At 47.9% G+C, this 25842-nt stretch overlaps 1 protein-coding gene across 2 annotated transcripts in view; it reads left to right on the top strand.

Moving 5' to 3' along the window:
• The window catches only part of DPYSL2 (dihydropyrimidinase like 2), a 144161-nt gene that overhangs the window by 32668 nt on the left and 85651 nt on the right, over nucleotides 1-25842 (top strand). Inside the window, exons 1-3 of one of the 2 annotated variants that reach the window (XM_051974154.1) lie at nucleotides 13259-13535; nucleotides 18278-18366; nucleotides 23911-24095. In XM_051974154.1, the coding sequence (XP_051830114.1) occupies nucleotides 13497-13535; nucleotides 18278-18366; nucleotides 23911-24095 (313 nt within the window). In that variant the 5' untranslated portion in view covers nucleotides 13259-13496. Of the gene's footprint in view, nucleotides 1-13258; nucleotides 13536-18277; nucleotides 18367-23910; nucleotides 24096-25842 lie in introns of those variants that run through there. The other variant, XM_051974153.1, reaches the window with a different exon arrangement.

Below are 25842 nucleotides of genomic sequence, written 5' to 3'. Positions count from 1 at the left end.
GGGCAAAAGAGAGAAACACCGTAAATAACTAGGTATATATATACACATATGTGTGTGTTTGTATATTTATAGATACACATACACACACACACTATAAATGGGCTGCAATTTTAGAAGATAGGCACTGAGGTAATGGGGGAAGGGAAGGAGGAAGGGGCAGGAAATGCCTGCAGAACGTGAGATTTGTGCTGAGTTTTGAAGACAGAGCTGCATCCCTTGGGAGTGGGAGGCCCAGACCTTGGAGGTTATGAATGGGAGTGTGAGTGGTAAGAACACCAGATTTGGAGTCAGAAAAGCTACCTGTGTGATCCTAGACAAATGACTTGACTTCTCTGTTCATATATGAGGCGGGGTAGAGCCAGGTGATCTGTGGGATCCTATGGATGCAGCCAAAGTTAAGGATCAGTGGATAAAAAATGTTCCCTGAGAACAGAGTCACTGATGATGCAGGAGAGTGGCGATCGGGCACTGGAGAAGGGGTTGAGAACCTCACTTCTGCTGGGTAAACAGCCCCGTGTACTTGGGCAGGTCATCTCCCTGAAGGCTTTGGAACACTTGTCCGGAGAATGAATGGGGGACCAGAGTGACTGTGAGGGTGAGGAGGGGAGGGGGGGAGCTTGTGTATAGTGCCCAGTATGAGTCAGGCCCCCACCGTGGGAAGTATTGTAAGGTTATTTAAGGTCACTGGGAGATCACACCTCCATCCAAAGCTTAGGATTTGTATTATTCTGTCTTCCTTTCCTTCCTTTTCCTCTCTCTCTGTCTTCCTCTCTTTCCCCCTTCCTCTCCTTTCCTTCCTTTTTCCCTCCTTTTCCTTTCTTTCCTCCCTCCCTCCTTTCTTCTTTCTTTCATCTTTCTCCCTTCTTCCCTCCCTCCCTCCATCCATCCTCTCTTCCTCCCTCCCCTCCTCCCTCCCTCCTTCCTCTCTCCCTCCTTCCTTCTCTTTCCCTCCCTCCCTCCCCTTCTTCCTTCTCCCCTCCTTCCTTCCTTTCTCCTTCCCTCCCCTCCTTCCTCCTCCCCTCCTTCCCTCCTTCCCTCTCTCCCTCTCTCCCTCCTTCCTTCCTCTTCCCTCCCTCCCCTTCTTCCTTCTCCCCTCCTTCCTTCCTTTCTCCCTTCTTCCCCTCCTCCTTTCCTCCTCTCCTTCCTTCCTTCCTTCCTTTCTCCTTCCCTTTCCTCCCTCCCCTCCCCTCCCTCCCTCCTTCCCTTTCCTCTCTCCCTCTCTCCCTCCTTCCTTCTCTTTCCCTCCCTCCCTCCTTCCTTCCTCCCCTCCTTCCCTCCCTCCTTTCTCCCCTCCTTCCCTCCCTCCTTCCTTCCTCTCTCCCTCCCTCCCTCCTTCTTTCTTTGCCCCCTCCCTCCCTCCCTCCCTCCTCCTTCCTCCCTCCCCTCCCTCCTTCCCTCTCTCCTTTCCTCTCTCCCTCCCTCCCTCCCTCCTTCTTTCTTTGCCCCCTCCCTCCCCTCCCTCCCTCCTCCTTTCCTCCCTCCCTCCTTCCCTCCCTTCCTTCTCTTTCCCTCCCTCCCTCCTTCCTTCCTCTCTCCCTCCCTCCTCCCCTCCCTCCCTCCCTCCCCTCCCTCCCTCCCTAGCTTTGGGCGCTGCCTCACTTGAGCCTTAGTCACTGAGCAGACAGCCCCCCCTCAGTCAAACTGAGACCTGTTGAGGAGCTCGGCTTAAAAAGGCCCAGGCCTCCCCTGCGTCCGGGGCCATCTCCAGTCTCCTCGATCTGCGTGCGCGTCCCCTCCCCCCCCCCCCCCCCGCCCCCGGAGGTGAGGGCAGGCGGCCTCGGAGGTGAGGGCAGGCGGCCCCGGAGGTGAGGGCAGGCGGCCTCGGAGGTGAGGGCAGGCGGCCCCGGAGGTGAGGGCAGGCGGCCCAGCGCCCCCTCGCTTCAGGCCACTTCCCTCGCCCGCACCGTCCCCTCGCTGACGTCCTGGTGCTCCCCGAGCCGCCCCGGGGCTGTGGGAATCGGCCGGCGTGCTTCGGGCCGCCCAGCAGAGGGCAGTGTTGAGGCGCGCTGGCCGGGGGCAGCGGGCGCGCGGCCCCTCCCTCCTCCAACAAAGGGCACGGGGGCCCCTCGGGAGCGGGCCGTGCGGGGACAAAGGCCTGCGGGCCCGGCGGGACCGCGCTTCCCCGCGCGTCTCCGCCCATTGCAAGGCTGTCCTGCGGCGGGCTCGGCCTTGTCCGGCCACCCCCAGAGGGCAGAACTCAGCCCGGGGGGCTCCCCAGAGGGGACTGGCCGGGCCCCCGCCCCCCGGGAGCCCAACGGCGGGGGCGCCCCTTGTGGAGGGCGTGGTGGGATCCTCGTTCGGCTTAGATTAAGGGTTCCCCTCCGCCCGCGGAACAAGTCTGGGCTAAGGAAGAGAGGAGGCCGGACCGCGGGCGCGAGACTCAGACGGACAAGCCGGCTTTGGGTTCGGGTCTTGCCAGAGGTGAGATCTGGTCCGGCGAAGGGGCAGCCCTGCCTCGGAGACCGGAAGCCCCCTAATTCTAGGACCAGGGCCAGCCGTTCGACCTCCCCGAGACCCCGCCCCTCGTCTCCGCTGACAACCTGCCCTGCTTTAGGGAATTTTGATTTTGGTTCTCACTGAATGCAGAGGCTGGACCATTCTCTTCTCTGCCTTTCCGCCTGCAAACCGGGCTTTGATAGTGGGCAGGGCTTTAAAAAAGAAGAAAATGGGGGAAAAATCCCTAATGCTCCCTTGGTTACCAATGTTTCACATGATAAAGTACACAAGACTGTGAAGTTCAGATTGAAAAATTAAATTGAAGCTGGGAATTGCACCGTTTACTCTCCCTCTCTCTCCCTCTCCTCTGTCTCTCTCCCTCCCCTTCTGTCCCTCTGTCTCTGTTTCTGTCCCTCCCCCCTTTCTTCTGTTTGTGTGTGTCTCTCTTTTTCTCTCTGTGCCTGTCTCTGTCTCTCTCCTCCTTTTTCTCTCTCTCTGTCCCTCTGTCTTTTCCTCCTCTCTTCTGCCTCTTTTTGTTTGTGTGCTTATCTCTTCTCTCTTTTTCTCTCTGTCCCTGTCTCTAGCTCTCTTCCTCTCCCTTCTTTCTCTCTCTCTCTGTCCCTCTCTGTCTTTTCCTCCTCTCTTCTGCCTCTTTTTGTTTGTGTGCTTATCTCTTCTCTCTTTTTCTCTCTGTGCCTGTCTCTGTCTCTCCTCCTCCTTTTTCTCTCTCTCTGTCCCTCTGTCTTTTCCTCCTCTCTTCTGCCTCTTTTTGTTTGTGTGCTTATCTCTTCTCTCTTTTTCTCTCTGTCCCTGTCTCTGTCTCTTCTCCTCCTTTTTCTCTCTCTCTGTCCTCTCTGTCTTTTCCTCCTCTCTTCTGCCTCTTTTTGTTTGTGTGCTTATCTCTTTTTCTCTTTTTCTCTCTGTCCCTGTCTCTAGCTCTCTTCCTCTCCTCCTTTTTCTCTCTCTCTGTCCCTCTGTCTTTTCCTCCTCTCTTCTGCCTCTTTTTGTTTGTGTGCTTATCTCTTCTCTCTTTTTCTCTCTGTCCCTGTCTCTGTCTCTTCTCCTCCTTTTTCTCTCTCTCTGTCCCTCTCTGTCTTTTCCTCCTCTCTTCTGCCTCTTTTTGTTTGTGTGCTTATCTCTTTTCTCTTTTTCTCTCTGTGCCTGTCTCTGTCTCTCTTTCTCCTTTTTCTCTCTCTCTGTCCCTCTCTGTCTTTTCCTCCTCTCTTCTGCCTCTTTTTGTTTGTGTGCTTATCTCTTCTCTCTTTTTCTCTCTGTCCCTGTCTCTGTCTCTTCTCCTCCTTTTTCTCTCTCTCTGTCCCTCTCTGTCTTTTCCTCCTCTCTTCTGCCTCTTTTTGTTTGTGTGCTTATCTCTTTTTCTCTTTTTCTCTCTCTCTCTGTCCCTGTCTCTGTCTCTTCTCCTCCTTTTTCTCTCTCTCTGTCCCTCTGTCTTTTCCTCCTCTCTTCTGCCTCTTTTTGTTTGTGTGCTTATCTCTTCTCTCTTTTTCTCTCTGTGCCTGTCTCTGTCTCTCTTCCTCCTTTTTCTCTCTCTCTGTCCCTCTCTGTCTTTTCCTCCTCTCTTCTGCCTCTTTTTGTTTGTGTGCTTATCTCTTCTCTCTTTTTCTCTCTGTGCCTGTCTCTGTCTCTCCTCCTCCTTTTTCTCTCTCTCTGTCCCTCTCTGTCTTTTCCTCCTCTCTTCTGCCTCTTTTTGTTTGTGTGCTTATCTCTTCTCTCTTTTTCTCTCTGTCCCTGTCTCTCTTCCTCCTTTTTCTCTCTCTCTGTCCCTCTCTGTCTTTTCCTCCTCTCTTCTGCCTCTTTTTGTTTGTGTGCTTATCTCTTCTCTCTTTTTCTCTCTGTCTCTGTCTCTAGCTCTGTTTGTCTCCCTCCCTCCCTCCCCGCTTCTGTCTCTCTGTCTCTGTCTCTGGAACAGGCTAGGCTGATCCATTTCACTTTTCTCTCTTGGTCTTTCACAAAAGAACCTATTCGATGCTTTCAGAAGCCTGGAAAATACTTCACCTGGAAAACAGCCATTCATCTCGATTCGGAGACAGATTTTGTTTCCAGCTTTATATTCTGGTCCCCACTTCGTGACAACCTGCTCGCCTGGGTTCTTTTCAAAGAAATCCTAGATTGATGACTGTTGGTTTTCCCTGAGCTATTACATGGGGACAAGTCCAGCGTTTGCTACATACCGCTCCCGCCACACTGGGCGTGTTGCTTCTGTCAATTCTCGAAGCCACTCTGGGATACTGAAGGTTGCAGAGCCGGTGTGGAAGGCAGTGTTCGGGCCCTGGTAGAGGGACCCTCTTTGCCAGAGGTCCCTGTAGTAATGAAGCCACATGTCCAACGCTCTTCTCTCAAAATATCTAGAAAAGGAAGAAAAGCAGAGAGGTAGAAAAGGAGAGAAAGAAGAGAGAGAGAGGAGGGAGGAAAGAAAGAGTAAAGAAAAAGAAAGCAAAGAAAGAGGGAGAGAAAGAAAGGAGAGAAAAGAAAAAAGGGAAGAAAAAAGAAAGAAGGGGGACAGTTAGGTAGTACAGTGGATAGAGCACTAGAGAAGAAGGTTCAGGAAGACCTGAATTCAAATATGGCCTCAGACACTTAACAGTTGAGTGACTCTGGGCAGGTCACTTAATTCTTATTGTCTCAAAAGTGAAAGAAAAAAAAAGAAAAAGAGAAAGAAGGAAGGAAGGAAAGGAAGGAATAAAAGAAGGGAGGGAGGAAGGAAGAAAGAAAAAAGAGGGAAAGAAAGAAAGGAAGGAAGGAAGCAGGGAGGAAGGAGGGAGGAAGAAAGGAAAAGAGAAAGGGAGGATCAAAGGGAGGGAGAGATGGAGGGAAGAAAGAAGGAAGGAAGGAAGCAGAGAGGAAGGGAAGGAGAAAGGGAAGAAGGAAGCAGGGAGGGAGGAAGGAAGGAAGCAGGGAAGGAGGAAGAAGGAAGGAAGGAAGGAAGACAGAAGGGGGAAAGGAAAATGGAAGAAGAGATGAAAGTAGGAAAGACAAGAGAATGCAGTGTAAATAGGAAAAGTAGGTCTAGGTAAGCAAGATACTATGAACTTTAGTGCTAGAGGAGATTTTAGAGGTCATCAAGTCCCAAGACCCATCTCCTCCTTTCATAGTTGAGGAAAATGAGGCACTGAGAAGTTAGGTGACTTGCCTAGGATCATATGTAGTGAGGACTTATGTGAAATTTAAATCCAGGTATTCCCAACTTCAAGGCCAGTGACTTGAATGTCAACCTCCTCATTTTGAGAAATGTCAGACAAGACAAGACTAAGGCAAGTCAGTTAATAAATAGCAGGTTCAGAATTTGAACTCAGCTTCAGTTGTATTTTCTGGGAATTTGACATCCCAGAATAGGTGACCCTTTTGTCTCTACCTACAGAAAAATGGAACCGTTTGAGTCTCGCGTATCCTCAGCTGTGCCCTTGGCTTTAGACACTGCAGATACTGGAGCTTTTTCTTTGCTGTTGCATTAATTTTAAACTCTGCCAGCAGCAACCCAAACCACACCCAGACTCTCAAATTGCAACATTTGTGGGTTTTTAAAATTATTATTATTATTCTTGTTCTTATTTTTAGCTCTTTCTCAGATGTAAACCCAAACCTTCCTGACAGCATTTCCTGCTCAGGTGTCTGAAGTTTGATCGACTGTCCATTAGCCCTATCAATATAAAAAGTCTTGCTCTTAGCGCTTCAGAAAACCCTTCTGAGCTAGAGGTAGAAATGATCTGCTTGGTGGCCAATCGGGAAAACCAGAGGCGGGAGGGCATGGCTTACTGGAAACAGGAGCCCGAACCAAGCTGTTCCTGTCCCTGCCAGCATGAGATCACATGGTCAGCTGCAAAGGCTGTACGGGAAGATACAGCATAATGTAACCCTGAGCGAAGCAATTAAATAGTAACATTGCTGATCCGTTATAACCGATGCTGTTAACTTCTATCTAGTCTTCTCCCTGCATTTGTAACTTTCTTATGGAACTCACTGCTCCTTATGCCATTGTTTAAGATCTGCCGGGTTCCCCGAGTTCTGATCGTCATACTCTGTGGGCATGGAACAAGGCAGGTTTCAATTGTTTTTGCTTATTGTCCACTAAGGAGCAACGAGTGGAAAATGCAAGGGAGTACTTTCAGCCTCCAAGCCAGGGCTGGCTTCTTGGCTAGTAGAGCAACATGGGCTGCTTAGAGAGGTGATGGATTCTCCCTCCCGCAACCAGGAGACGGTTGGGTATGTTGTGAGAGGGAACACGCGTTCAGGTCCCAGTACAGATGTACTTCTGAAAACAAATCTTAGAATAAGAGACCTTTGATACTAAAAGAAACTCTAGAAATCAGCCAGTCCAGTCCCCTGTAGCAGAACATCATTCTAAGTCTTTCCATCGTCCTAGGAACTTTCATCTAATCCAATTCCCTTATAGAGATAAGAAAATTGAGACCTAGGGATAAGAAGGAAATTTCCACTGAGATCATATAGCTAATGACTGGGCTTAGGACCAGGTCCAGGATGCAGATGTGACTCCCAACATGTGGACTCTCTGTGTTAGAGCAAGCTGTCTCTTTCTTTTGACACAACGCAAAGCAGACTTTAGCCAATTAGTGTATGACGTGGAAAGTCTTTTGAGAGGTAGGGTTGGGGGCTGGGAGCTGGAGGGCAGAAAATTCTGGGAGAATCTGGTCCACAGTTTGCCTGAAGAAGCCAGCTACCCATTTATAGATGAAATGATTCAAGATAAATGACTCAAGGGAATCTTGAGTCATTTCATCTGCAAATGGGATACCCATTTGTCAGCCAAGAATCTGGATTTTGCAACTAATGGGATTGAACTAATTCAGATCCAATCCCTCTCTAAATTTTTGATGCTTAAAGGATCTGGATTTTACTGGAGTGATTGCGTCCATCACAGATATGGCAAGCCTCTGTGCGTGTGTATGTGTGTGTTTCCATGAATTACTTGTGTTCAGAACATCCCTTCCCCAGGATTCCCCTCTGCTGGTGAGTCTCTAATCTTAACTAGGTGACCCCAAGATCATTGATCTAGAACTAGAAGGGAATTTATAAGCCATTTCGCTCATTCCTCTCTGCATCCATTTTACAGATGAAGAAACAGTCCCAGAATGCTTAAGGTGACTTGCTCAAGGTCCCCCTGATGATAAGGACATGATTTGCCTTCAAACCAAGGGCCCTTTCTATCATGCTGTTCCTCAGATGACACTTCTAATGGACAGTACTCCAAATTGTTGTTCCTAAAGCATAGGTTTGACCATGATTTTCTCCTGTTCAAGAAGTTTCGGTGGCTTTCTATTGCTTCCAACATAAAATTAGTTGGCCCTTAGAGCTCTTCATTCCCTGGTTCTATTCTATTTTTCTAGGCTGACTGATTTGAGTCTTTTAGACACTCTACATTTCAACAACACTCTGTTCTCCTTTCTCTGAGGTCCACAACATCCCGTCTGACTCACTTCCTTTGTACAGGACAGTCTTCGTTCCTTGGATGCTCTCCTTTGGCATTTCTTCCATCTGTCCTTCAAGGCTAAGCTCAGTCGCCACCTCCCATCCAAGGGCTTCTGATTCCCCTCCTCCCTCTACAGTTTGATCATAAAAATCTAACGTTTAGAGTGGAATAATCATGGTGTGGTGGGAAGCAGATTTGCACTTGAGTCAGAAGAGCCAGGTTTCAAATTTTGGGGAAAATCATTAATTGCTCTGGGTCTCAGTTTCCCCATCTGTAAATGAGCAATGAGACTGGATGCTCTCTGTTCCCAGTCTATTATCTTTTGGACTTTGGAGTTATCTAGTTCAATCCCCTGTTTTTTACAGATGAAGCACCCTAAGCCCAGGATAGGAAATGAGGTACCTGTGGGGGACACTTGGTGAAGGTAAACAACATACTTGGGAGTCATACTTGGGAGTCAAACAGGTGTCCTATTGGTAATTGTTATTCATTCATGTCTGGCTCTTCATGACTTTATTTGTGTGTGTGTGTATGGCTGGCTCTCTCTCTCTCTCTCTCTCTCTCTCTCTCTCTCTCTCTCTCTCTCTGTGTGTGTGTGTGTGACAAATTTACTGGAGTAATTTGCTATTTCCTTTTCCAGCTCATTTTACATATGAGAAAACTGAGGCAAATAGGGTCAAGTGACTTGCCCAGAGTCATGTAGCTAGTAAGTGTCTGAGGCCAGATTTGGACTGAGGTGTTCCTGACTCTAGGCCTGGCACATAATCATCCCTCCCCCAAATCTTTTTGACATATTTAGTATATATTGTATTTATCTGTACGGACATTCCCCTTTTCCCACTAAAATTTAAGCTCCTTGGGATCTGGGGCTATTCATATTGGGATCTGGGACTATTCATTTTTGTCTCTGGGTCTCCAGCAGTTAGCATAGTTGTCTGGCACACAGTAGGTGCTAAATAAATACTGACTGGATTGGATCCCAGATGCCTTTCCAGGTAGTTTCCTCAAGCTTAGGCTCCACTGGCATACCTAGAAGCTGGGCTCATCTGCATATCAACATGAGGTGCAGAAGCACCTGAATGGAGGTATTAAATTTATTAACCACTTATTAATCACTTACTGGGAAGCAGGGTTATAGAGTGGTTAGAGAGTCTCCAAATCCTGGAATCTAGACATCTCCTAACACGGACTATCACATGATCCTGGCCAAATCAAAGGTTCTAGGTTCTAGACTACCGACATTGCTTGAAGGGATTTCCCACACTGATGACATCTTAGTGCTACAATGATCCCCTCCTCAATGAAAAACCAAGAGCAAGAACAAACAGTCCCCAAACAAGCAATCTTACTGTGGCCAAGGCAAATAGGAAATGGTTCCGGACCTTAAAGGATTTACTTTCTACTAGAGGAAAATATGTTCTCAGATGAGTAATAAAAAGTAAACTATAGGGAGAGAGAAGATAGCAGGGTTTGGGAATCAGGGAAGGCTTCTAGAAGAAGGAGGAGCTCTGAGCTGAGCCTTTGACTAGAGAGAGACTTGAAGCAATTGAGGTCACGTTCAGGTACCTCGCAAGCAAACAGGGACAGCATATGCAAAGGTGTGGAGGTAGGAAATAGAATTTTAAGGTTAAGGGAATAACTAGGGATTCAGTTTGGTTCCATTGAAAAATGGTTGAAGAAATAATATGGGGAAACTGAAGAGAACACATTGGTTAGAATTTGTAAATAGGAATCATATAGGCTTTGAGAATGCAAAAGATATTAACGGGATTGATGGGAACTTTCCGTTGCGAACAATTTGCATGTGACGGTCGATTTGGTGGATGACATCCCTCATGCTTTTAAAGCATGGGCAGTGTGGTGACTAGGAAATCTTTGAAAAGGACAAAGAGAAAGTAATGCTGATTGAAAAATACTGCTTTTCCCCAGGTGGCGAGGGAGGGCCCTTTATGCTTCCTCAGCCCGGGATTTCAACTCCTGCTAGCTGACACCAGAATCTGCTGACGCTACCTCACTTTGCTTTTAGCTTTTCAGGCAAATCTGCAGAGAAATCCAGATGTCAGGCAGTTGGTGGGTGGGGGAAGGAGAAGATTCCCACGTTGTCTACCAGATCCACAAGTTAACTCAACCTGTGTGGACCTACAAGCATGTATTCTCCCATGCAAGGCCTTTAGGCCTCTCTATCAGGCAGTGGGCCTGACATAATTCCAGCCAGAGCGAGCCGTCCTATCTCTCAAATAAAATTTGAATCATGACTTCCTCTTGGACTTCCTCTCCCTTTCTGAGAGAGTCCCACCAGGTTTATGATCAGAGATTTGGTGCTGGAAAGTACCTTAGAGCTCATCAAGTCCAAATCCCTCATTTTACACATGAGGAAACTGAGGCTGAAGGAAGTGATTTGCCCAAAATCACATCTAGCAAGAAGCAAGTTCAAATGGCCTTTCTGCTACTATGGTAGAAAGGTATTCTTGTAAGATGGCAGAGAAGAGTGGCAGTTGGTAAGGGAAGAATAGCACCAAAATGCTTCCTGAGCTGGTGACTTGTTTAGGGCCTGTCTGCAAAGGACAGGAGGCTTTGCTAATCATATACTAGCTAGATAAAGGAAGGGTTCTTTTTTTTTTTTTCCCATATGTGGGAAGACTGCATCTAGTGGGAGGATAGAAATGGCAAGATTTCAGCTGGGGAAGGTTATGTAGCAGGCCAGGCCAGGGCGGATGTTCCAGGCAACAATGGAGAGATGCTCATTATACTATTATGTATTATTATATGGACAATATTATCATATCTATCATACAGACCTGCCTATGTACCCATTTACGTACTGAGCAGTACCTAGGGCAGGTGACCTGGGCTTTTTCTAGGGTGCTGACATCCAAGGAGTGATACATTGAATTCTAGTGAGGACTCCATTTCTTCAGCATCAGTGTTGCAGGTACCTACCTAGAAACATCAGGTGAGTTTTCCCAAGTCCACTTCAGCCACTCTATTTCTACCTCTTTCACTTTTTCCAGAAGCAAATTCTGTGGTGGCCATCTTGTGGCCTTTTTTTGTTCCCCCCACCCCCACTGGTCAGTCTGTGTCCTGACAATAGAAATATCTGCTCTCAACCTCATTGCCTCTCTTCTCAAGTTGAATTAATTTACTCTTCTGATTTCCTAGTCACAACACTGCCCATGTAAATACTGAGTGCCTAGAAGACCTTCCTTGTCTACCCCCCCCCAAAGGTGATGATTTTCGATCATCTTGCCACCTAAAGGGTAGAATTAAATCATAGAATCAGAGCTTCAGAGTTGGAAAGAACCTCAGAGCTCTTCTGATCCAAAGTCCTCATTTTACAGTTAAAATTGCAGTTGATATGGTTAGATAATTTGTCCTGAGACAGAAGTAGCAAGGTCTGGATTTGAACCCGGTCTTTGGCCCCAAAGCCAAGCCTCTAGTCCCTCACTATAGAAGGCTGCCCACCATCCCTGAGGAGGGAGGCCACTTGTGTTTGGGCCAGGCCATCTTATTGTCAAACCTGTGTTCTCCAGCCTTTTCCCAAGAATGGCAGCTAAGATAATGGCGCCTAAAGCTGCTTCCCTCCCTGGGCCGCCAGAGGCATCCGTTTGAAAATCTTGGAGTTTGGGGGTCCCCCCCCAATAGTTTTTCTGACCTTGACTGGGGTGGGGCAGATCCTTTGTTTCCCTACCTTGCAACCTGAGGAGACTAACTACTTCCCTTCTTGCCCTTCCTCCTCCCAGTACCTTCTACCTTCTATCTTTTGGGCTGCTGCTGGAGGCCTCCTTCCTTGTCTCTCCATTAGAACCTGTTGGGAGTTCCTTGAAAGGTGGGGGTGGTTAGGACCCCTCCTCAGATCTGCTCCTTGCTTTGGGGAAGAGGGTTCACAGAAGGGAGCTTTTGGGGACGCTCCGGGATTTGGGGCCAGCCAGGCTTCTCCCTATAGGGTATTTTAATGCCCCTGGCTTGACTGCAGGAATGGTAAAGGGTTACTGGAGCTCGGGTCTAGATTTGGAGACATAAATTGAGAGCTGCACGGGCCCTCGGCTGGGATCTAGCTCAGCTCCCCACCTTTACAGGTGAGGAGCTGCAACCTTTCCAAGGACACCCAGGTAATAAGAAGCATCAGGGAGCAGCTTTTGGGTCTTCGGGCTCTGATTTTAAGGCCATTCCCTTTCCACGATGCCACAAAGGCCTGGATCACAATCCCAGCTTGCTGTGCGATTTCAGTGCCACTGTCCCTAGCTGGACCCCAGTTTTCTCTTCGGTAAAAGACCCGATGGCCCCTGAGGAACCTTCTAATAAATAAGTCTGGGTATGGGAGGGGCCCCGTACTTCAGGCTGGGTGATGGGCATTTCCTGCAGCAGCAGCAGCATCTCAAGTCGGCCCTTCCAGCCTGGCTGCAGCCCAGCCTCCCCTGGCATGTCTCCCGCCCCCAGGCTCAGGAGGACCTCGCCTTCTTTTAAACGCAGCTGCCAAGCAACGGCTGCCGGGAGCCCCCCCTCTCCTTGCCTCCGTCCCCCGGTTTTGCATTTTGCAGAGCAGCCCCGCCCTCCCTGGATGCTCCGCGCGCTCCCCAGGGCTAGTGCGCCACGCCGGCCGCAGCATCCCCGCGCACTGGGGGGCTCCCGGCTCCGCAGAGCGCAGGGCGTGGCTCGGCTGCTGCATCTCTCCCCCACGGCTCGTGCCCCCGTTCCCTCCCTGCAGGGCGGCTCCGGCCCCTAGCGCGAGCCTTCCCGGAAGGGAGGGAGGGAGGGAGGAGGGCTGGGTCGCTGCGGCCCCTCCTGCAGCCGTCCGCCCAAGCCATTGGCTCTGCGGCAGTCACCCTACGCGGGGACGGGGACGAGAACGGACAGGAGCTGCAACCTCGCGGGAGAGGCGTGCATGCGCGTGTGCCCATTCGCCGCATGCACTTCTGCATCGATACCACTCCTCCCCCTCCCCCTTTTCTGGCAGGGGCCTCCCCACCCAGGGCGCTGCAGAGCCTGCCTCGGGGACTGCTGCAGCTGCAGCGGCTGCGGGATGGCGCGAGCGCGGCAGCGGCGGCGGCAGCAGCGGCTGCAGTTGGCGCGAGCCCTAGTTCCCGGCCGCCCCAGCCCCGGGCCTCGCTCGGCTCCCGGGCCCAGCCCCTCGTTGCACCACTTGCTCAGTCATTTGCATATCCCTTTCGCCTCAGCCAATCAGTGCCCGCCCCCGCCGAAGCGGATGGCTTTTGCCGAGGAGGAAAGGGAGTGGTTGGTGGCGCATGCGCCGCGGGATCAGCCTGGAACCCAGGCTTTTATTGCTGTCTCTACGCCCGCACACCCCCCCTCCCATCTCTCTCTCGCGCTCTCTCGCGCTCTCCCTCTCCCTCCCTCTTTCCCTCTCTCTCTCTCTTCTCTCTCTCGCTCTCTCTCTCTTTTTTTTGCTCTAAGCCGGGGCTGGGCTTGGAGCAGAGGAAGAAAGAGAGACAGACAGAGCGCGGGGTTGCATTTGCTCCCCGTTTGTGCCCTTGGCTAGCAGCCTCCGCACCAGCCTGCCCGTTTCTGCATCTCGCCAAGAGCCGGGTTCCTTTCTGGGCACCCCTGGCCATCCGAGCGGGCAGTTCCTTGCAGTTTCTGGTCCCCGAGCGAGAGAGCGATGTCTTATCAGGGGAAGAAAAACATTCCGCGCATCACGGTGAGTTGGTGTCCGGGGAACGCGAGGCGCCCTTTGTGCGGCGGGCGATTAGCAGAGACGGAGAGCGAAGGGCGGGAGCGGGGGAAGAGATTAATTAGGATCCCTCCCCAAGACTAATCTGCGAATGAGCAAAGGCTTTAAGCACGGAGCTTAATTGCATTAAGATTTCTTGCTTTCGGGGCCGAGCCTCGTCCGGCCCAGACGGCCCTCGGTGGCCAGAGGCGGCGGGGATGCTCCGGCCCCTGATTGCGCCGGCGTTCAGAGCGGAGGGATGCCCGGCCCAGGGTGCCCAGGCACCGGCGGGGGCTGCAGTGGGGCGACGTGGGGCCCGGGCAGGGAGCGATGAGAGGGGCTCCGCCAGCCCGCTCCCCCTCCCGAGAAAAGGTGTCAGCCTCCCCCCTCCTCTCCATCCTCCTCTCCGGAGAAAGAAGGGTGTGTGTACGGGGCGGGGTGGGTGATGGGGACGAAGGCAGAGAAATAATGACACAAGAGGGATGGAGGGGAAAATCCCAGGACGTGCGTGCCAGAGCTGAGGAAGGATGATGGAGAGCCAGGGCTCCGTCCTCCCCCGCCCGCGACGTGTTTTTGTTACCTCTCTTCCCTGTCTCTAATTCCTTCGTTTTTTTCTCCCCGATCCCTAGGCGCTCTCTTCCCCTCCTCTTTGCCTCTTCTGTCTCTCTTCTCTCCTCCTCTCCCTACGCATTTTCCCTTCTCCTCTCCCTCCTCCTTCGTCCCTGTCTTGTTTTACTTCTTTCTCCCCTTCCCCTTCCTCATTTGTCCTCCCCCTGCCCATTCCCTCTTCTCCCCCCCATCCACTTTCTCTCCCCTTATTTCCTCTTCCTTCCTCCATTCCTTTTCTCCCTCTCCTTCTCTTTTCTTCCTCGTCATTCCCTCTCCTCCCCCTCAGTTCTTTTCCTCCTCCTTCATTCCCTCTCTCCTCCCATCCTTCTCTTCCCCTCCCCAATCCCTCTCCCCCTGATCCGGTATCTTCCCTTCTTCTCTCCCTCCGTCTCTCCCTCTCTTTCCTCCCTGGGCTTGGCGCTCTTTCTCCTGGCGCTGGTGATCTGGCGGGGCTCCTGGGTTCCCGAGCTCCCCATCCCTCCCCCGCCTTGCCCCCGCTAGTGCGAAGGAAGCTGCCCTCTTTTTGCCCGCCCGCCAGCCCTGGCTCATACAAAGGGGCTTTCGCCGTAACGGCCGCGGCTGGAAGCGGGGGACAGCGCCCGAGTATTTGTCCGGAGGGAATGGCGCTGCTCCCGAGCCTGAACAGAACAGATGGCCCCTGAGCTCCCGTCCCCTCCAGCCCCGCAGAAAACAATGATGACAAAGGGTGGGAGGATGCTGCGGCGGCCGCTGCTGCTGCTTGCTGCTGTCGGCGGCTGCTGCTGCTGCTGCTGCTACCTCCTCTTCCCCTCCCCCTCCCCCACAAAAACAAATCCACGTCGGGAGTTTAGAGCCCCAGAGAAGAATTTTTGCCCCCTCCCCGCCCCCATCGTCCTTGCCAGCTCTTGTGGTGTGCATCCCTGAGTGAGCTGGGGGGGAGGGGGAGCGGGAGCGGGAGGGACGGAGGGAGGGAGGGAGGGCGGTCATTGTTATGTAACTCTATGTTTTTCTCCAGTCCGGCACCGATTTCTGTGTAGAAGGCTGAGGGGGAGGCCTCGGACTGGTCCCCAGCGGAAGGATGCTCCGTGCTGGGACATCCTCTGGGTCTTTCTTCCTTCGGGGACTTAGCTCACCTTGCCAGTCGGGCCTCCCCAGCCAGCCTTGCTCCTCGGGCCCAGAGGGCACACCCATCTCGGGCTTCTTTCCTTCCAGGGAGAAAGGAGGGGGGAAGAGAGGGGGACCAGATGCATGGAACGATGGAATTTGGGTGTGAGGTCTCTGTAGGCTGGCCTCAGTGTGAACTGGCTGCTTCCTAGCCCAGGGATGGGGATTTCTTCCCCTCCACCCCCCTTCTTCCATGGAAAGCTTTCTCTCCTGGAAACTATTTAATATCTCTCACCCTGCAAGAGCTGGGGGGGTGGGTGGATGAAGCTGGGGAGCATTGGGGGGGTGCTGCACCCCTTTTAAACCCCATTTAAGGAGTCCTCACAAGTGAACAAAATATGTTTTGAAAAGGAAAGGGGAGGGAGAATGGCAAGTCAATCCAAAGCCTCGCCTTTTGAAAGACCTTAGTGTTATTTTTCATAAGAAAGCAAAAATAAATAAAATCAGATTCCCCCCCTCCCATTTTCCTTCTCCCAGGAGCATCTGTAGAATCTATGATCCCTGTAGCATGACCAAGATGGGATGACAGAAGCTGGAAGGAACCTCAGAGATCATGAGCATTTCAGTGTACAGAAAGTGAAGCCCAGGATGATTAAAATGCTCTTTTTCATAAGAAAGCAAAAAAAAAAAAAATCAGATCCTTCTCTTCCATTCCCCCCTTAATTCCCCACCTCCCAATAGCATCTGTAGAATGTGTGATCCCTTGTAGCATGACCAGGATGAGATGATAGAAGGTGGAAGGAACCTCAGAGATCATGAGCACTTCAGTGTACAGAAACTGAAGCCCAGGGAGATTAAAATGCTATTTTTCATAAAAAAGCAAAATAAAATCAAATCAAATCAGATCTTTCTCTTCCACCCCCCCCTTCCTAATTCCCCATCTCCCAATAGCATCTGTAGAATGTATGATCCCTTGTAGCATGGCCAGGATGGGATGCAGAAGCTGGAAGGGACCTCGGAGATCATCTCCACTTCGGTGTGCAGAAACTGAAGCCCAGGGAGGTTAAAAAGTTCACAGAATCTCCCTGAGGGAAAGGGCTTCAGCCATTACCCAGTCCGATCCCTCCATTTAACACAAAAGGAAACTGAGGCGGAGAGTGGTTCCTCCATGGCATGGGGCCTCAGATAATTAGACAGGATGGCTATTCTGATAATGCAATCCCTCAGGGAATGGCTGATGCAGGTTATGATCCACTTCCTGGAGGTGAGACTGAGCCTGAGCTCAACAGAATATTTATTTGCTTATTTGATACCGTATTTGAATCCGCCTCTCTGAAAAGATGAACTAGAAGAAAGAGGCCTGTAATGTACAGCTTTTAAATGTATTAGTGGCTTTACAGCCTGAGAGGAATCTGTGAAAATGGTTTATAGATTAAAATGAATAAATAGAACATTCCCTTCCCTCCCTCTTTCCCCCCCTCCAAAAAAAAAAAATATTACATTGCCAGGAAAGAACTCTGGATTTGAATTTGATTCCTGTCACTGCTACTTACTGACCCATGTGACCTTGGATCACTTAACATTTTGGGGCCTCAGTTTCCTGATTTGTAAAGGGGAGAAGCTGGACTAGGTGGACGAATCCCTTCCAGCTCTAGACCCAGAAATGGCCTGTGGTCCTATTTTTATATACCCAGCCAAACCCTCACACACATGCAGACCAAATCTTCCTCTTTATACATCCTCACTGATTTGTCACACATGAGGGAACTGTCCTCCGGGGTGGATTTCCTGGGGAACGTGGCCTCCGTGCTTGGCAGACGTGGTTGCCATTTGACCGGCACCTTTGGAGATAGCACCCACATGGGTGGAGTAATGGAGTCATAATTGCTGTCTTCCAACCCTGAAGTGAGCCAGGCATTTGTCACTTAGCCATCCTGTTGGTAGCCAAAATATGAGTCCTTCTTTTAAACTTACAGTCCCATAAAATGTCATGGTCTGGTCCGGCTTGCACGGCTTCCATTTAATCCAGAATAATAGAGTCAGATGTTCGGAACATACGACATTAATTTTGCATTTAATTGGGAACAGTTGGGGGGGGGGTCACGCTGCATTTCTACTTCTCTTCCAGCCTCCCTGGAGGTTGCTGAATAGCTTTCACAGACATTGTGCACAGATACCTGCCAAGGAGATGATAAGGGCAGTCAGAACTTGGTAAGGGGGGGGCGGTTTCTGCTGGAGATATTTGCTGTCACTTCTGCATCTCTGTTTCACATCCTCTTGTTCTTATTGGGAAGAGAGTGTGGCAGAGAGGGGAAGGCGGCACGCAAGAGTTGTCTCGGAACCTGGGAAGAGGATCTGGGTTCAAGTGCTGTCTTTGGTACAGCGTCTTCGTTACCCTGTTCAGTCACTTAAGACCGGGACCAGACAACTCTCTTAAACTCTTTAAGTTTCAGAGAAGGTGCTGCCTTTAATTGGTAGAGAGCATTTTCTCACCTGAAAATACCCAGTCATCCACCTTATTAAGAAAAAATGGAGGTCTTCCTTGGCTACTTTGCAATTTGCCTAGAAGGGAAGACTTTGGAACCTTCTACAGCTGGATTAAATGAGTTTGTTTGTGTTGAGTTACCAATAGCAACAGACTTTTCGTCAATTTTTCTGACTGTAACTGACTCAAATTTAGCCAAGAAGTGACTTTATTATGTGTGGGTGTGAATAATAATGTTTTTTTTTTTTTTTTTTTTAAAGAGGATCTGCTGGAAAACCATTATCTATTCCATCTGAAACTGTGTTCCCTGCTTTTCAATGGGTGATTGTTTGAGTTTGTTTTTATGAGTTTGCAGGTATGACAATAATAAAAAAAAAAGTCTTTTATCTAGGAGGAAATGGATGATCATATGCAGCCTCACCCCACTGCCTGAGTTTACTTCCTGATTGTCTTATTCCAGCATCACCTGGGACTAATGTACGGATTTTCCCATCTCCATCCTTCAGGTCGGAATGAGCTGAATGTTATTGACCGGTTCCTTTTCTCGTTTTAGAGTGATCGACTTTTGATCAAGGGTGGCAAGATCGTGAATGATGACCAGTCCTTCTATGCAGATATTTATATGGAAGATGGGTTGATAAAGTAAGTATGTTTTTTTTTTTTTAAACTAATGATAGCTTTCATTTTTATTTTATTTTTACAAATTTTATTGTTTTAAAATAATAATCATTTCTGGACATTTCTTTGCTGTTATCAGCTCACAAAGAAACACAGTGAAGAAGAAAGTCACTACTGCCCTGACAGTGTTTGTGACATTATTCCCCAAAGAATTCATTGTTTAGAACTGTTTACAAATAGCTTTTAAGAGCTGAAAGTGTGACGGGAGGAATTCATTCAGTCCCACTCTCTCAACATGTTTTAGATAAGGAAAATGTCCAAGACCACATGGTGAGTTCACAGAAGAGCTTGGATCACTGTACTTGAGTTTCCTAACTCACTTCAGTACCATTTGTACCACTAACCTTGCCCATCAGCCGGAGTAATCTTATCATAGCATTTTGAAGTGTTAGGGCTCTTTGAGATCATCTTGCCCAACTTAGTATTGAGGAAACAAGCTTGGGGTGGAGGAGGAGTGTCGGTAGTAAGGGGGTAAAGGGAAGGTTCCAAAGATAGGAGAAGGGTCAGAATTTGGACCCAGGTCTTTGGACACGTAAATCCATGTTCTTTCTGCCATATGATATCACATTTTTTCACATAGGATTCCAGATGTTGAGCTGAAGGGGACGTTAGTGGTCGTCTCGTTCCACCGTTTCAATTTATAGATGAGGAAACTGAGGCTCAAACAGCCTAGCCGATGGCGAAATAGGTAGTGATGTTTAGAGCTACAATTTTGACTCTCTTAACTCCAAGTCCAGTGTGCTTTCCTCCATGCCATCTAAACTTTAAATTCGTTAATGTGTCATTATAATCCTTCAAGGCTGTGCTGTTTTTATGGGTTTGTGTTCTTTCATTGCTGATAGAAATCAGGCCCCTTCTGCCTCACGTGAAGATTGCTGCGTGGTCTTTGAGAGGATCTTCAGTCAAAGTATTTATCATGGGATGACCAAACTGTGGTCGAGCCTTCTGGGGCTGGCTCTCGGACCCCAGCTGCTCCATTCAAAGGCCTTCCGGCTCGGTTGGCCTTGTAGGGACTAGGCTAGCCTTCAGGTAGCCCCTTCTTGCCCAGATGAAGCATCCCAGAAAGATTTTCGAGGAGGGAATATGGTGTCAGGTTATATTGAGAACACAAACAACCTGATGCCTTTTTCTTTTTTTTTAAATGATAGCTTTTATTTTCATGAAATTTAGTTTTTGACATTCACCCTTGCAAAAGCTTGTGTTCCAAATTTTTCTCCTTTCCTTTCTTCCATTCCCTCCCCAGTATATGTTAAACATGTGCAATTCTATACATTTTCCCACAATTATCATGATACACACACAAAAAAAATTAGATCAAAAAGGAAAAAAATGAGAAAAAACAAAGCAAGCAAATCACACAAAAGTGAAAATACTATGTGTGATCCACAGTCGGTCCCCATAGTCCCCTCTCTGGTTGCTGATGGCTGTCTCCATCACAAGACCATTGGAACTGGCCTGAATCACCTTGCTGTTGAAAAGAGCCATGGCCATCAGAATTGATCATCATATAGTATTGTTGTTGAAGTATATAATGATCTTCTGGTCCTGCTCGTTTCACTCAACATTGGTTCATATAAGTCTCTCCAGGCCTTTTTGAAATCCTCCTGCTGCTCATTTCTTACAGAGCAATAATATTCCATACCATTCATGTACCATAACTTGTTCAGCCGTTCTCCAATGGATGGGCATCCACTCAGTTTCCAGTTTCTGGCCACTACAAAAAGGGCTGCCACAAACATTCTTGCAACATGGGTCCTTTCCCCTTTTTAAAGATCCTTTTGGGATACAGGCCCAGTAGAAACATTGCTGGATCAGAGGCTATGCACAATTCAGAGATTTCAGTCCTGTCCAACTCTTCAAGACCCAATTTGGGGTTTTCTTGGCAAAAGTGCTAAGAGTGATTTGCCGTTTTCCTCTTCAGTCATTTTACAAATAGGGAAGCTGAGGCAAACAGGTGAAGTAACTTGCCCAATCACCACAGCTAAAAGTGTCTGAGACCAGATATGAACTCTGGAAGAGGAGTCTTCCTAATTCCAGGTCTGGCACGCTATCTGCTGAGCCACCTAGCTGCTCTCACCTCCAGAGATGAGCAGATCTCCACTCTAATATAAAGTCCAAAATCAAGAAATCTGCTGAGAAAACAAGTAATCAACAACCAAGAATCTGACCATAAAAAGCTACTATGGTGATAAGAAAGCACAAGCACAAACTCAGAAGGCAGTGACTTGAAAACATCTACAAGCAAAGCCTCAAAGGAAAAATCCAAATTGGTGTATTCGTGTCCCCGTTTTCCCACATCCTCTCCAACCTGACCAGTAACATATGATAAATTTAAAAAATCCTGTTGGGGAAGGCTCAGGAATTCAAAGTTAAGGAACAGCTTGCATTTTCTTCCTCTTAGAGAGTGGTCCCACTCAGGCAAGCTGGAAAACAGTGCGAGTGCAGGGCCGGGCAGCAGTCACCGGAGGGAGAGCTTCCGTGACTGTTTAGCAATTGCCACTTCCTTTTTCCTTTTGGGATCGGGCCACTTCCTTCTTCCTCTTGGGATGGGGGGATGGGAGCTCGCAGATAGTTCAGTATTCTTCACTTGCTTGAAAGTGTGTATTTCTTATTCAAATACTCCCTCTCCGGTATGTTAAGTGTCCACAAGGCTCCCTTGGAATGTGGTGCCGGGGGAGACGCTCCTCTGGGGCCGGGAGCCTGGAATGTGACCTCTTGGGGTCAGCACGTCGCTTTCTTAACCAGGGGTCCCGGAGGAGGACGTCTAATTAATTACTATGAGGGACTAGAAACAAATCTTTCCAACGGCCTCTTTGGGGTCTCAGCCTTGATTCTGCGTGGAACCCGGAAGACTGCCTCAGCCGGGCTGTGTGTTACAAGAGCAAAGCCAGAGACCAAAGTGGCCGTGGTACCTCGGGGTAGCTCAGGGGAGGGTTTGGCGCAAGCCAGGACGGAGGACACGTCATCTCCTCCTCCACCTTGTACTGCGAGAGGCTCACATGTCCTGAAGAAGCCGCATGTCACTCTGATTAGGGACAAACATCCCAGCAGATGACATGGTCTTAGTACCCAGCATGCACCGAGTGCCGGTATACCACATGGCCAGGGATGGGGCAGCCTTGAGACACTGACACAGACATATAGTATGTATTTACCATATGTGTATATATACATATATATATAAATAAAAAACCCATACGTAATAAAAACATACATTATTTATATATTATATTTATGTAAATGCATTGCACAAAGAACACATGGTGATATTAAATCAATATACCTAGGGAAATCGGGCTGGTCAATAAATCCTTCTTAAGCACCTTTTACTTTATTATTATTATTTTATCATATTCTATTATATAAAATATTGCTTTATTTTATTATATTAAGCACCTTATGTATCAGGTGCTGTGTTAAACACGGCTTGCAAGTTAGCTTTTACATTTCCGTGCTTACCTCGGTTCTTTTGAGGTTCATGAAGTCCATCCGTTTCAGACCTTGCTCCCAGAACCCCCCGGGGCCTTTGGCTTATGTTCTCTGGACTTTGGGGCTGCAGAGAGCAAGCATTGGAGTAGGGTGCTGCCTTGGTCTCTGTCTGTCACTGGCCACTAGTGGCTCCCTCTCTTGATTTTCTCCCCTGTTTTGCAAAAGGGTGCAGGGGGAGGAATTGAACGAATGAAGTTGAGACCTCATGCAGCTCTGAGATGTTTGGGGAAAATTTTGTTTTGGGGAGAGATCCGGATCTGGGGTTTCACTGTGTGAGAGAACTGTAGGGGAAACTTCCCATACTCTCATACAAATGAATGGATGAATGAAAAAGCATTTTTTAAACTCTCATACTGGGCAAAGAACTGTAATCTCTGCTTTGTCTGTTAACTTCTCATCTTGAAGAATTATCAGTGACTTTTCCAGGGTCATATAGTCAGTAGGAGTCAAAGGCAGCAGAATTTTAAAATCAGATCTTCTTGGCCTTCGAGGTCATTCTTCCACCTACTGCTTCACTGTCTCTTCAGTGTAAGATCCTGGGATCCTAGGGAGAGAGCTAGAAGAGGCCTTCACAACCATTTGGCCCAACCTCTCTATTTTACAAATGGAGTAACTGAGGCCAGAAAGGGAAAATGCCTTGTCAAGATCATATAGGTAGGAAATGGGAGAGTTTGGATTTGAACCCACTAATACTAGTGACATTTTCTACAAATTCCCAGTAGTCTTGTTACACAGACACAGACACTAATATATATATATATATATATATATATACATATACTTATACATATATACATATATATGTATACATATACATATATATACACACACACATACACATATACTATGTGTCTATACAAAAATAAAAAACTCATACATAATAAAAACCATACATTATTTATGAGTATATTTATATATTTTTGCAAATGAATTGTAAAATAATACATGGTCATCATATAAATCTATTTTATATTATATGTATAATTTTATGTATATATATTATATTTATATACATACATATATACACATATATGTATGTATATATATTATATATATATATATATACATATATATATATATATATATATATATATATACACTGATACCTACTTATCTGTCTGTATATCTTTAACTATATATCTAATTTCTGTAACTAGAAGGCAGTCCATAATTCATATCCTTCCTCAGTCAGAATGTCTAGGTGGCTCAGTGGGTTTTGAGCACTGGGTTTTGAGCTAAGAAGACCTGATGTGAACTCAGATCTTTTCTAGCTGTGTGAAATCACTTAGCAGCCTCTGTTTGCCTCAATTTTCTCATGTGTAAAATGGGAATAATAATAGCACCTTTCTCTCAGGGTTGTTGTGACCCTCAAAGGGAGATAATGTTTGTAAGGTGTTTAGCACAGTGTCTGGCTAATAATCGTTACTGTCTAAATATTAGCCATTCTCTCCTATTTTTTATTCAAATGAGGTCCTTTATTGGTCCTGTGGCAAGTCCCTCCCTTCAGATGAGCTCTCTGAAGGTTTCTGCAAAGTTGCACTTCTTCAGTGAGAGCATTTTAATGATATTTTCATGTTTGTAATCATCTCATCTTTCCATATTGAATTTAATCCGTCAGAGTGAATCCTCTGGCCTTCGGTATCGGGGAATCAATTTTAGTAAATTAATTTAATTTAGTAAGTTAATTTAAATTAGTAAATTATTTAGTAAATTTTTAAGTTAGCAAATCAAATTTTTAAGTTTTTCCATAGCATCTGAATTAGTTACCTGGGAGCTAGCAGGATCCCAGCCTTCTGGGATGATGGTAACCTAGAGGCAGTAGCCTCCCGAGGGTGAGGGACCTTCTTAGGAATAAAAGGAAATAACTTAGAAAAGTTTCCCCAGGTTCCCATCCTGGTCCCCAGGATGCTTTTGAAGGCCCCAGAGAAGGGGATGGATGCGCCGGGGTCGGGCCACCCGGTGTGACCAAAGTTATGTTCATGACTCTCAGTAATGAACCTCCTCACTTGTTTAATGCAGGCAAATAGGCGAGAACCTGATTGTGCCCGGGGGCGTGAAGACCATCGAAGCCCATTCCCGGATGGTGGTGCCGGGTGGGATCGACGTGCACACCCGTTTCCAGATGCCAGACCAGGGGATGACCTCTGCCGATGACTTCTTCCAGGGGACCAAGGCCTCCCTGGCAGGAGGGACCACAATGATCAGTAAGACAAGTCTCTGTTTTATTTTTAAGCTGACCTTTAACTTGCAAGTGTCGTTCTGTCTGAGGATAAGTCTCCATTGTTTGGAGGGCCTTTCTAAAAGGCCGCCGTTTGGCTTCTGGTCTTGTGGAAGTTCCCAAGGAAGGGAGGGGGTGGGATGTTGTCCCCGGGGGGTATGTCCTTCGATGGGGCATTTTCTGGTGGTCTGTGAGTTTTCCCAGTGGCCAAGGAAGATGCCTCTGGTTTTCTGGTGAATTTCTGGAGGCAGAGAAGGGCTTTTGTCATCATTTTGGAGGCTAGAGGTTTGTTTTCCTCAAACAAAAATATGATTCAGCGGGGATTATTTTCCGAACAATGCACTCATTTTTTGCATGATCCTCTGAAGCTTGATTCTTTCAAAAAACTTCCCAGTAGTCAGTAGCTTTGTTGTTATTAAATATTAAATATAGTATCCTGAGACCTGTCTCCTCGTATCCCCCTGGTTGCATAGCATTCTGGGAATGAGGATGGGAGATTGCAATATTGGACAAGGGACGTGGGATGGGACTTTGGATTCCTAATTTCTCCACTGATGCTGGAAGGAATGAGGAACAGTCTTTGGGTTGGGCTGGAAATGAATTGAACTAAGGGCCTTTCTGAGAGTTGATGGGGCAGGACTGGCTATGGGACTGCAGGAGAAACAGAAGAAATTTACTTTAAAATATACTCTTTTGGGTTGGAAGGTGTTTCTATTGAGTCAAGTCATTAATTGGACATTTCTCTTTGCCTCCTCTGCCTCGCAATCATTTAGACACTCACATGGTCTTTTTCTAAAGCAACATAATCCCAGGGATGGAGGACAACTGACTGCTAACTCGTCCTCACTGGGAAAGAACCCGTTCTTTGCTCTCACTAGGATAGTGTAGTGCAGAGGTTGGTAAATTATACAGCCCACTGGCTCCAGGTTGTAGATCCCTGGTATAATGAATAAGGATATTGGGAGCTGGTGGCAGGAAAATGTGGTCAACCCTGTCTCAGATCCGCCCTTACTCTGTGATCCCAGGCAAACCTCTTAACTTCTCAGAACCTCAGTTTCCCTATTTGTAAAATGGGGACAGTGGCTCCTGCAGCACTTACTTGAAGGGGGAGAGGTTCAGAAGGCAGCAGTGCTTCTCGTTGTATTTGGGGTTATTTTTGTTATTAGCCTGTGCCATAACCAGTTCCTCATCCAGCTGAGTTGATTATGAAGTCATTAACAAGAAGAGAGGAGAGAAAATTAAAAAAAAAATTTCTTCCCATGTAATCATCCAAGGGTTAGGTTGAAACTATCGAACCATTGGATGTCCCTGCTGGAAAGGGGCCTTAGAATGTAGGCCATCAGAGCTGGGGGGAGCGTCACAGCATGGAACATCAGAGCTGGAAGGAACTGCAGAACGTAGAACACCAGGGTTGGAGGGTTCTTAGAGCAGAGACTATCAGAGATGGGAAGGACCTTAGAACACAGAAAATCAGAGTTGGAAGGAACATTGCTGTAGAATGTATGAACACCAGATCTAGAAGGGACCTTAGAACATAGAACATCAGATCTGGAAGGAATCTCAGAACATAGAACACCAAATTTGGAGGCTTCTTAGAGCAGAGACCATCAGAGCTGAGAAGGACCTTAGAACATAGAAAACAAGATCTAGAAGGGACCTTAGAACATAGAACATCAGATCTGGAAGGAATCTCAAAACATAGAACACCAAATTTGGAGGCTTCTTAGAGCAGA

Source organism: Antechinus flavipes, chromosome 2 (genome assembly GCF_016432865.1).
Source record: "Antechinus flavipes isolate AdamAnt ecotype Samford, QLD, Australia chromosome 2, AdamAnt_v2, whole genome shotgun sequence".
NCBI classification, from domain to species: Eukaryota; Metazoa; Chordata; class Mammalia; order Dasyuromorphia; family Dasyuridae; genus Antechinus; species Antechinus flavipes.
Note: the sequence above shows the minus strand (reverse complement) of the source record. Positions and strands in the feature narration are given on the sequence as shown.